The 12,508-nt window shown below is 39.2% G+C and overlaps 1 protein-coding gene across 1 annotated transcript in view; it reads right to left on the reverse strand.

Moving 5' to 3' along the window:
- LOC111157294 (fibrous sheath-interacting protein 2-like) overlaps positions 1–9,602 on the reverse strand; it is a 76,826-nt gene extending 67,224 nt beyond the window's left edge. Inside the window, exons 1-8 of the mRNA XM_022518603.1 lie at positions 9,486–9,602; positions 9,005–9,130; positions 6,092–6,253; positions 5,294–5,383; positions 4,789–4,928; positions 3,542–3,683; positions 2,737–2,847; positions 2,193–2,313 (exon numbers count right to left, since the gene is read on the reverse strand). Of these exons, the coding sequence (XP_022374311.1) occupies positions 2,193–2,313; positions 2,737–2,847; positions 3,542–3,683; positions 4,789–4,928; positions 5,294–5,383; positions 6,092–6,253; positions 9,005–9,130; positions 9,486–9,602 (1,009 nt within the window). The remainder of the gene's footprint in view (positions 1–2,192; positions 2,314–2,736; positions 2,848–3,541; positions 3,684–4,788; positions 4,929–5,293; positions 5,384–6,091; positions 6,254–9,004; positions 9,131–9,485) is intronic.
- Positions 9,603–12,508: the final 2,906 nt, after the last annotated feature.

The following is a 12,508-nucleotide window of genomic DNA, read 5'->3' on the forward strand; positions in this document are numbered from 1 at the left end:
GCTCTTGCTTTTAAACTCCTGTGTCCTTTACTCTCACATCCTGTTATTTTTTTATTTTACCAAGTTGCCTAGTGTCATCCCTTTCAAAATTCTTTGCTTTCTTTCTCCTTCCCTCCCTCCATTCTGTCCTTCCATCTTTTCCTTCCTTCTTCAGCTGTCATACCCACTTCCTTGAACGTCTTCCTATTTATCTTTTTTATGCTCCTTTCCTTCTTAGTGGACAGTACTTTCAAAGTCCAGTCTTTTCTATGTATTTATCTCTATATCTATTTAATTTTACCATATTTATTAACTGATTTCTTCCTTTCAGATCTCAATTTCCCCCTCTCCTGTTCATGAATATGTAATTTTCTTACTAGCTTCTTTTCAGCATCCTGTTTCTATCATGTCATATTCTTTGTAATTCCCTTTCCCAGACTCATCCCTTCTATAAACTTTACTTCCTGCCCCTTCCTTCCCTTAATCTAATCCCCTCCCCACTCCCCCCATTTTTAAAAATCTCATTATATTCACTACTTTAAATTATTTTTCTCTTTTTTCTCTGTTTTTTTTTTTTGTCCTGTCTTTACTACTGGCTTTTCTTTTTAAAAATCAGTTCTGTCTATGTGTCTGTATATGAATGTATGCATGTAAGTATGTATGAATTGATTGATGGATCCATCCATTTAATTTTAATGTATTTTTAAACTGACTTCTTTTTAAAAAGTTTTTAAAGTAAGCTCTATGCCTAACATGGGGCTTGAACTCTTGACCCCTAAGATAAAATTGCGTGCTCTTCCAGCGGAGCCTGCCAGGCGCCCCTAAACTGACTTCTTTTAAAAATTTAATTAATTTATTTTATTTTATTTTTTCAGCGTTCCAAGATTCATTGTTTATGTACCACACCCAGTGCTCCATGCAATACATTCCCTCCTTTTTAGATCTCTCTTTCAAACTCCTTTCTCACTCTCGCAATCTCTCTTTTTCTTTGGCTTTGTCCTACTGACATCCTTTTTAAACTTTGTTCTCCATCTTCCTTTCACTCTCTTTGTTAATTCACTTTTTCCCTGTATGTCTGTTTCTTCTCCCTTTTCTTTCACTCTTTTTTCCTTGATGGTTTGTTTTTCTTTCTCCTTTGTCTAGTCTGTCTCTAATCTCTTTGCCTTTGTTTTCCTCCCACCCCACTCATCCAGAGAGAGAGAGAGAGAGAGAGAGAGAGAGAGAGGGAGAGTGTGTGTGTGTGTGTGTGTGTGTGTATGTGTTTTATTACTGGTTTCTTCTGTTCAGTTTTTCTTTCTTTTTCTCTCTTACTCATTCTTTCCCTCTTCTTTTCTTCATTTCATTTTTTCTTTTTGTACCATATTTTCTTACTGCCTTCTCCTTTTTAATGTTTTTGGTCTTATTTTTTTGTATCTATCTCTGTTTCATGCTTGGTATATTTTAAATGACTCTTCTTTTTTGTCTCCTTTAAAAAAAACCTTTTTTTCCCCTCTCTCTTACTAGCTTGTTCTCTTTCTGTTTTGTATAATTTTTTTCTTACTAGTCCTCAGTTAAAATTTTTTATTTTTTAAAATATTTTTTCTTTGTCTCCCTCTGTTTCAGTCTATTTTTTGGTAATGTTTTTCTCTTACTCTGTTTGTCTCTCCCTTTATATACATTTTTCTCCCTCTTTGTCATCTTTTTTTAAAAAATTGTCCCCTCTTACTGGCTCCCTTTTCATTAATTAATTTTTTAGAGAGAGACCACACATGAGGGGGAGTGGGGAGTGGGGCAGAGAGGGAGAGGAAGAGAGTGAGAACACCAAGCGGACTCCATGCCCAGCATGATCCCGACACAGGGCTCAATCTCGTGACTCTGAGACTGACGGTGATCTGAACTGAAATCAAGTGTCAGATGCTTCACCTGTTCACTGCACTGAGCCACCCAGGTACCCCTGGCTCCTTTTCAAGTCTGTGGTACAGGCAGTGTTGCCTACTGAGCCACTTTACAGAAGTGTTGAATTTATTTACAACTTGAGCTGTAACTGGGACGTGGCTTGCATAGTGCTTGGCACAGGTAGTGTGAACTAGGATTTCCCTTTCCAAGGGTCTTCTGACCTCACCCCATAAACACACCGAGGTTTTTGTTTTTGTTTTGTTTTTACAAAGCCACCAATGTTTAGTATATAGATATGCATCTTCTACTTAGATACCTTATCATTTATTGTCTCTCACCTTCTCTTTCATCCTGTCCTTTGTTTTCAAATATATTTTCTTCTGGTCTGTCTCTCTTCATGTCATCTCTTTGCATTTTTTGTAAATGATAAGCTATTTTTTTCTCTAGAAGTGCTTGTTTCTAAAATATTAAAAATATATATTTAACATTTAAAAATTTAATAGCAGCTTGCCACTGGAAATGCAAAACAGATATTTCAAAACTGATGGCTACTTGAAGGGCACCCTCATTCCTATTTTGAGATTTCTGAAGTCACAATGAGTACAAAACTAGGAAGATAGTAAGGGATAAGTTTCATTTTGCTGTCCAGCATGAAGAATAAATTGTAACAACTAGACCCAATTTAAGTCATTGTGCCCTTTCTGGAGACTGGTCCCATTGCAGAGCAGTCCTTGAAGTCCAGGTTCAGACCAAACTGGGTTTCTCCATCAATAGCTGTCCTTGTGAGTTTAGGCCACTTTTGATAATTCACACTTTAAAATATCAAAACTGGCAAAAGCTTTCCCTCAAATAGCCCAAGTTATCAGTAAAAGCTCACTTTACCTTCCGGTGAGCTTCCTCCCTGACTTTTTGACGTTGTTCCTCAACTTTTGCTTCCCTTTTTACTTCATCTCCAATCTTTGTCAGAAGTAACATTTCTTTTGTCTTCCATTCCTAAGGAGCACAATGTTATGGTAGTTAGCTGGGGTTCTGTTTCATTATCTTTTTTTTTTTTTTTTGTATTTTGTCAATAAGCAAATTAGATCAAGTCAAGGGCCTTACAAAAACTGGGAAAATCTTATGTTGGCTTTGGAATGGGCTTCTCTTACTGCTTTTTAATTGGGAATATGTTGGTGGATGCAATAGAATGGCAAAAGGAAGGAAATTATTTTGCTGTTGGAAACTTACTTCAAGTATAAGCCTGGCTTCAAAGATGGATCTAAGAAGATGTTGACAAGAGGGTTTTCTCTTATTGCCTAAGGTGCATATCATACGTAATCTGTTGCCTTTAAATATATTTTGGTAGAGAAGATAAATAAATAGGCTTGTCTCAATTTTGAGGGAATACAGCCATGATTATTTTTCATTAGGGTTAATTTCTAAAACTTTAAGAGTAGATGATGTGTTACTATAAATGCAATACAATTTGTGGTATCAATCTCACTATGTTAAGTAAAAGCTTGTCTATTATAGTAGTGATAAAAGATTAATAGTGGTTTATTCTTTAAATTATTATTATTTTTAATAGTGGTTTACTTTTTAGACCTCAAATAGCTTCAGGTGATTTGGTGGGACTGCTAAAAATGTTTATCAATGCAGCAACCATATGTAGTTTCCCCTCCAATGTTTAAAATTTGGTTTTCCTCACCTCTTCAATTTGTCTACGGAGACGAAGCTTTCTTCTAATGTGGTCCTGATGTCGGTGTTTTTCTTCCTTCATCCTGAGTATGCTCTGCTTTCCTGCCGTGTGCTCACCCTTGCCTAATTCCCTACTAATCATATCTAAGTATCTAAAGAAAAGTGCAAATATAAGTGAAGGTAAATTGAGTGTTTCCCCTATTATGGTATTATCAGTTTTGATATTCTCAAACTACCTTCTGGGTTGCTTTTTAGTTCCTGAATATAGAAAATGTAGAGTTTTTCAGGGACCTTGGAGCTAATCTGATCCACCAGCTCACCATACTGTGCTAATTTTACCAGACCCTGTTATACAAGTCTGTTATCGTGGTTGGGACAATGGCAAAATGTGGAACAGAGTGATTAAAAGCATTTTACATAGAGATTATGTACAGCTCTGCAGTTTTGGGAACGGGAATTTGCAAAGACAGCTGAAACCAACTAAAACTGAGTTCAAAACACAAGTTGATTTGAATTTCCTTTAAAAATAAGTGGGTACTGGCTTCTCTGTAATTCCCAAGTTCCTGAATGACCTTCCATGTACAGAGAGGTCTGCAGACTCCCAGTCTGGGACCTGGGTGGATCAGCATGTATTGTGGCATATCATGACATGAACCCATGGACTTCAAGAGGCAGGGGAAGGGGAACTGGCCCTTGTCCCTGATAAAGGAGAACGAGAAAGAACTACAGCTCATCTCTGCCTCTTGGGGCAAGGGCTTGGCCTCTAAAACAGTGACACTGAATGTGTGTGGGTGGTAGCTAAATGAACATACATCATTGATTGGGGAACAACACCTGTTTGTATTAGCATCAGATAAAGTTATTGGAACTCTCCCTTTCTGACCCTGCAGTGACTTCCTTCAACTTAATTTTGAAACATACTTAACACACCTTCTCTCTCTCTGCTACTATGGGTGTGGGTTTCCTAAGCTCATGGATTTGGACTTTGGATTTCTTCAAATTCAGTTTGGCTTACCTCTTGGGCTTCTAGTAAGTCCAGTTTCTCCAGTAGAAACTCTCCCCCCAAGCCTTGGTACCAGGGGCTTCCCAATCCCGTCACCTCTTAATCTCCTTTCCTTTCTCTCCACATTGAAATTATAGGGGCCTCAATAGTGTCTGATTCTTTTTTTGGGTCCTGATTTCAATTCTTTCTAGTACTTTTATAGCTTTCTGGGGTCTATAACATGTCCATGAAATATGTATTGACTTCAGTCATACCTGTGCCTTATTATCAGTTCTTGGTCTAGAGATGCTTGTGTATCTTCCTGTAACAGCCATTCTTGGAACTGCTCGTTTCCATAATTTTCATAGGCTCTTCTGGTTTCATACAATTTATTTACTTGTTTTTCAATCATTTTCTGAGGAGAAAAAAAATCAAAGTCTTTATACTGGATAGAAATAAACCTGTCCTTTGATAGGCCCTCTTAAGTGTAGGGCTTGGGAAACCTTCTGTACTTTACAAATGTTTTATTCTTTTAACCTGCATTTAAGTCTAGTGTGGCTCCATTCCAGGTAAGTGAAAATTCTCTCTGTAAATTAAAGGCAAAGGTCTTATTTTTATCTCTTATAAATCACTAGGGATCTTATTTGATTTGTTATCTTCATAATTCTAGGTCAGGTAATTATAAGTACATATCCTGCAGAGAACCAAACCTTTCTTCCAAACCCTACATAAAAACTATCTTACAGACCCCAAATAAAACAAATTTAAGTATTAACTTACTTGTTCTCTTACATAGTTTCTTTCAAAGTCTAATTTTAAAGTGGTCAGATACTGCCTGTACTTATTCAATTCTTTCAAGGTACATATGACCTATAAAGGCAAAACCAAAAACCAAAAATATAAATAGAAAGTTGTAACAATCATAAATCTTTCCAGAGAAGAGTGACATAGGAATATTTGTTTTAGTAACAATTTTAGGATCAAGGGTAATAGTACATTTTGGTAGCAATTTGGAAAGCAGTATCTAAAATTGCTGTATCACCAGGAAATTTCTATCTAAGTAGTATTATTTCAGTAATATGGTTCACATCATAATCAGACATTTACAATTCTCAATGTATTTGTTATTAAAACACCAGTGTAATAATGATATTTAACACCCCTCTAATTTATTTCATCATGCTGTTTTCTGCTAGGTTTCCATTTTGTCTCTAGTCTTCTCAAGAAGTATAGGAAATATTGCCTGATAGGTATACTGTACTCATTACTTTTAAAGCCAGAGGAAAGTCACTACACTACAGCAGGGAGAAAAATACCTAAATAAAAACATTTGTATGTATGTCTTTACATACTTGAATCATTTGGTGCTTATCTTTTGCTGTTTTCAAAGAAAAAAAGGTCAAGAAGGAACAAGTAGTCTTATTTAGAAATCCAAATATGAGTAATTAATTGAGTTTTCTAATAAATATTCTTTATTGTTTAACCAAAGCTGATACGGGCTCCTAGTGAAGTACAGAACTGAGGGTCTATCAAGTCCCTAGGTTTCTAATGGTTAACAGGAAGGAGGCTTCAACCTACTTTATTATTGCTGGTGATGTAACCGCCCTTCTTTAATTGCCTTAGGATATCCTTTCGCTTATGGTATGCTTTTAAATGGGGATCATGCAGGCTTTTATAGCTGGTTTCCAAAAGTCGGCAGTAAGGATCACTCAGGTTAAAGTCATAAGAAGGGTGATAAAGCTGCAAACATACGGATTCAAAAGTATTACATGTGTAAAACGAATGAAATTGCACTTTTAAACCTCAAGTTGTTGAAATGACTAGGTTGGTCAGTGAAAATAAAACATGCAAACAGAACCTGAAGTGAGGGAATCCAGAAGATGAATTGATTTAGGTAAATCTAACTGCCTCTCTCTTCCCCTCTCCTCGACCAGAGCTGTCTTTAGGCTGGTGGTGGTAGCCTCAACCTCTAATTCAAGAACACTGAGGTGTGGCCTTAAGAGTCCTGAAAGGCAGGTGGAATGCTTTATATGTGGGCAGGGGGAAAAGAGAGAGGCAGGATAGGGTTCTAGCTTTCTTCTTCCATTTAGAAGCTTCCTTTTAAAATTTCTGACTGCTTGACTGATGCCAGCCTCTTGTCTTTCCTAACGAACCTATATCAGGAAACTGGATTCCCTTAGTACCAATGTTTCCTTAAAAAAAGGCAGAGAAAGACATCCTTATGGGCAATGATTTAATTCACAGTGAGACTAGACAGGAAGCCCATATCTTTCCTAGAAGAGAAGTGATCAAAAGTGATGGCAGCTGAAACACTGCTGCAATCAGCAGACTGATTATTGCTTCTTCTTTTAGATGTTGACTTTTGTTGGTAACAGACATGTTGACTAACCCTGGGCTACTGACCTATCAAGAAAGAGAAAAATCTGTTTGTTGAGGCCAGGTTAAGCTTTCTATTGTCAATTACAATAATTGGTTTCCCTGAACTGAAGAGTCTATTATTTCATCACTATATGCCAGTGGGAGGTCACTAGGGAGACTTTTAAAAGTATGTAAATTGTTCTCTTCACTTAACATGTTATCTTTTCTTGAGAGCAGAATGTCTAAGTTAATTGGCAAAGTATTTACTATTAGCATTCAATAAAAACAATTTTAGGAGTTTGTGAACAGTTGCTACCTTAGTATACTAATAAGCAAATTAATTTATAAATACATTATGTGAGAATAAGTTTGGTATCAGAATGTCCTCTAGGATCACTTGTCAGGTTTGGATTAATGCATAGCTAAAGACAGGTAGGTAACATTGTTACCATTTTAATTTGACAGAAAAAAAGACAGTCAAATACCATCATTTTGCTTCTATCTGCATTCAGAACAACATGAAGGACGTTTAAATTCCCTGTTTCTGTAGTGATCTGCTAAAGTAGTCTGCAGTTGAGGAAGCAGCAGGTCAAGTAATGGAGTGTGGCCTAAGAGTCAGGAAACAGTGGTTCTGGTCTGAACTCTGCTATTACCTACCTGTGACATTAGATAAATCCTAGCTTCATCTTATAAGGTGGTCATGAGGGTAAAATGAGTTAAAAAAAAAAACACCTAAAGGTGTAAAATATTAACTCTTACTTTCTTGAGGCGATCCTGCTAAAAGACAAAGATCCCACAAAGTTAGTGTTCAGGGTAGCTGAATGTAGTGCCTGATCATGATCAAATGCATATATTTTGGGGTAATCAATATAATAAAGTACAGAGATAATCACTATAATTCAGTATAGAAAAATCTGGAAATAAGTAGTTAACAAGTGAACAACAGGAACAGAATAGAAATATAGCAAATAGAAGATGTTTGAGGAAAAAAACCCAACAGATTGGCCTACAGATACAAAGTAGGAAGCAGTGTTATTACCAGTAGTGAAATAGGTTTTGAATGTTTCAGGAAAGCTAATTTGCGGGAATGTGACTCAGTCAATTTCTGTGAGGTTGGCATTTATTTAGTAGAACACTATGTTTTCAAAAGAGAAACTCTATTATAATTTTCCAGCAATAAAACCTAAAAAAGTCATATATATCAAACAATTATCAGAAATACCAAGAAGGGGCGCCTGGGTGGCTCAGTGGGTTAGGCCTCTGCCTTCGGCTCAGGTCATGATCCCGGGGTCCTTGGATCGAGCCCCGCATGGGGCTCCCTGATCAGCGGGGAGCCTGCTTCCTCCTCTCTCTCTCTCTGCCTACTGTGATCTCTCTCTGTCTGCCAAATAAATAAATAAAATCTTAAAAAAAAAAAGAAATACCAAGAAGCCCCTATTCATCCTTGATGCTGTGCTAGACAGTGCAAGAGTAAGGAAATTAGAATTATTCCTGTAGACTCTTTTGCTATTGTGATCAAAACACATTCTCAACTAGAAAGTTCTGAACCTCCTTCAGGCTTGGCCTAAATTCTGGACAGAGCACAGGGTGTTGGGCAGAGGACTTAAAATGTGTAACGATATAAGTGCAGCACACTGCATCACTAACAGGGCTGATTCAGTGCTGAGTAAGATAGTGCAGACCAAGGGCATGTAAATTCTATGGAAAGATGAGAGAGTTGGGTGTTGTAACACTTGGGAAAGGCTTTGTATAGTAGCTCTTAAAGGATGGCTCAGACTGAAGGTCAGAAAGGAGAGAACAGTGCCTGCCAGGTTGTGGGAGCCAGGTGGACAAAGGCACTGATGTAAGAATTAGCAACGTAAGTGTAGGTAGGCAGAAAAGACCCCCCGCTCAATCTTTGGGAACTGAAGCTCTGGGCTGGAGATAAGGCTGAACTGGATGGCTGAGGCAGATCATGGGGTCTTCCATCATTAAAGTGAAGCTCAGGCACTAATCACTTCAATTCATTTAACTTAACTGGGTGTGTTAAGTGTTAGTTGACTCAAAGCAAAATCATAGCAGTGTTTCAAGTTTAAGAGCGAGCTATTGAAAAGGGTAAAAAAAATCACTTAAGCCTATTAAAACTCAGTTTACCTTTTCACTTATATTTGTAGTATAGAATATATTGTTGCTTCCTGGGATAATAGGCAGCTTGACCCCAAGAGGAAGATCCAATAGATTAGCTGCTCCGACCTCTGGAATGTCTTTTTTGTGCGAGCCCTGTCAGGTACAGTGAGAAATTCTGGCTATTTTTAAGAACTGTTCTTTTAGTTTACACCAATCTACTTACATTAAAATGGGTTAATACCTCCAAGGACACCAAAGAATTGTACACTCAGGATTGAAGGAGCCCGCCCGGCTGACAACCCGGAAGGCCTCCCAGCTTCCCCCGGTTACCAGCCCAATCTCTTGGCCGCGGTCAGCTCTCGCTACTGGCTGCGGGCCCTGGGAGTCTGAAGCTGAGTGGTCAAGCAACCGCCCCGTTCCCCTACACCTCACTCTGCTGAGGTCTCCGCCCCTTCCGTCCGCCCGCCTTCCCGAGACCCCGCCCAGGAGCAAGGAGGAGGGTGGCTACCGATTCGCCGCCACTCGCGGTGTCGCAGTGCTCTCTGTCGCGTGTTAGGCTGCTGGCCGCCGCCTTAGTGGCAGCGGCTTCAGCAGCCTTGTAGCAGTTGCTGAGGTACAGATCCATGGCCTTCGGTCAGCCCCCAGGGTGCTGGGAGCTGGGGCTGCAAGCCGTCTTCGTTTCACCTCCTAACTCACACCTTTCCGGCTCTACGCTCTGATCAAGTTTGGGCAGCCAAGAAGGTGGTCGCCAGGGTAACGCGTCCCCTAAGCCACGCCCCCCACTGTGCGGTGCTTTGTCCTGGCGGTCTTACGTCCTCAACGCGCAGAGGCCTCTGGGAGGAGAAAGGGATCGCGGACTACTGGCCGCTGGAACCGCGCCCCCCCCACCTTTGGCGCATGCGCAGGTCTAAGAGCCTCAGAGTTTGGGGAAGGCCAAAGGTGTGGTGCGAGAGCGCGCGGTGGAGATTAGGTTCCTTTCTGAGAGCAACACCCCTCATTTGAAGATTTTAATTCTTTGTCAGAGAGAGGCAGAGTATAAGCAGGGGGCAGTAGCAGGCAGAGGGAGAAACAGGCTCCCTGCTGAGCAAGGAGCCCCACGGGGTACTCCATTCCAGGACCCAGGGATCAGGACCTGTGCCAAAGGTAGACATTTAACCGACTGAGCCGCCCAGGCGTTCCAACACCCCTTATTTATCCTAAACCGGAATGTACCAACTTTCGTCAGTGGGTAGCTGGCTGTAATTCTTACAATTCATCCTGGCCCCCCAACAAGCTATGTGATTCTGTTCAATACACGTCCACCAGTAATTGTGTAGTTTGTCCTAGGGCCAGAGGCCTGACTTTCCGCATCAGCTGACTTTATAGACACCACGACCCCTCTTTCCCTAGGTATACTCTCTCCAGTTTCCACATAGGACACAATAACTTTTTTAGGGCTCAATGTTTTCTTCCCTTGTCTTCCCTTTTCCTGTCTTGGGCTCTTCATCTCTGGCCTGCTCTCCCTCCCTTTCTCCCCCTTTCTCCTATTTCCTTCTACCTTCTCATTAGCTTAGCCAACATTTCTTGAGTGTCTGCCCTATGCCAGACACTGTGCTGGGCGCTGAGGATACAACGGTGAGTAAAACAATCCCTGCTGCCTAGGAGTTCACCAGACGGTAAATACATTCAGGGCTGGTGTGTCAAGAGTTTGTACTTTGTCTCCGTGTCTTTTTAAGCATCTTCTTATTGTGATTAAAAAAAATAAAACACCTGGTGGGGCGCCTGGGTGGCTCAGTGGGTTAAAGCCTCTGCCTGCGGCTCAGGTCATGATCCCAGGGTCCTGGGATTGAGCCCCGCATCGGGCTCTCTGCTCCGTGGGGAGCCTGGTTCCTCCTCTCTCTCTGCCTACTTGTGATTTCCGTCTGTCAAATAAATAAAAAATCTTAAAAAAAGAGACACCTGGCAAAACATAAAATTCACCATCTTAATCATTTTAACTGTACTGTTCAGTACATTCACATTGTGCAACAGATCTCCAGAAGTTTTTCATTTTCCAGAACTGCAACTCTATACCCATGAAACAACTCTCCTTTCTTCCCTTCCCCCCAGGCCCTGGTAACCCTTTCTGTTAATATGACTTCGACTATTTCAGATGCTTTATATAAGTGGTATAAGTGGAATCACATGCTATTTGTCTTTTTGTGATTAGCTTATTTCACTTAGCATAATGTCCTCCAGGTTTATTCATGTTGTACCGTATGGTATGATTTTTTTCCTTTTTAAGACTGAATAATATTACATTGTATGTATACACCACATTTTCTTTATCCGTTCAACCATCAATGAACATTTATGTTGCTTCCACCTCTTGGCTATTGTGACTAGTGCTGCCATGAACATGGGTGTACAGATGTCTCTTTGAGAACCTACTTCAAAGTTTTCTTAACTATATACTCAGAAGTGGAATTGCTGAATCATGTGATAATGCTATTTCTAATTTTTTGAGGAATCTCTGTATTGTTTTCCATAGTGGTTGCACCATTTTACAGTCTCACCAGCAGTACACAAGGGTTCTAATTTCTTCATGTCTTCACTATTATTTTCTGTTCTTTTTTTTCTCATTTTTTAGACAGTGGCTCCCTTAATGGGGTGAGGTGATAGCTCATTGTGGTTTTGATTTGCATTTCTCTGATGATTAGTGAGCAGCTTTTCATATGCTTGTTGGCCATTTTTTATCTCCATGTGTTTGGTCTACTTCTTGGTTTTCTTGGGCATTTAGTAATGATAACTACCATTTATTGAGAATTTACTAATTTCAGGTGCTATGCTAAACACTCTTTTAATCCTTACAACACCTCATCTGTGTTTGCTCTATCTCTGTAGATGAAGACATTGCTTACAATGGTAATGGCTATTATGTGATGGAACTGAGATTTGAATCCAAGTTGACCCAAAAGCTGTATTTTCTCTCTCTCTTGTTTTGGAACACAGTAATAAAAAAACTCTCAACAAACAAAAGTCCAGGACCAAGTGGCTTCAGAGGTGAATTCTACTGAACTAGTTCAATTTCATTGCTAGTAATAAGTCTGTTCAAATTTTCTATTTTTTTCCTGATTCCATTTGGAAGGTTTTGTGTTTCTAGGAATTTATCTATTTCTTCTAGCTTGGTTAATTTTTGGCATATAGTATTTCATGAAATTCTCTTATAATCCTTTGTATTTCTTTGGTGTCTGTTGTTCTTTCTCCTCCTTCATTTCTGATTTTATTTATTTGTGTCCTTTCTCTGATGAATCTGACTAAAGTTTTATCAATTTTGTTGATTTTTCATAGAATCAGCTTTGGGTTTCGATGATCTGTTCTACTTTTTTTAGGTCTCTATATAATTTATTTCTGATCTAATTTTTATTATTCCTTCCTTCCACTGACTTTGGGATTTTTTTTCTTCTTTTTCTAGTTCCTTTAGGTGTAAGGTTAAATTGAGATTTTTCTTTCTTCCTTAGATAGATTGTATTGCTATAATAGTCCCTCTTAGAATAGCTTTTGCTGCATCCC

This window comes from Enhydra lutris, unplaced genomic scaffold (genome assembly GCF_002288905.1).
Source record: "Enhydra lutris kenyoni isolate GAN:26980312 unplaced genomic scaffold, ASM228890v2 scaffoldscaffold53, whole genome shotgun sequence".
NCBI classification, from domain to species: domain Eukaryota; kingdom Metazoa; phylum Chordata; class Mammalia; order Carnivora; family Mustelidae; genus Enhydra; species Enhydra lutris.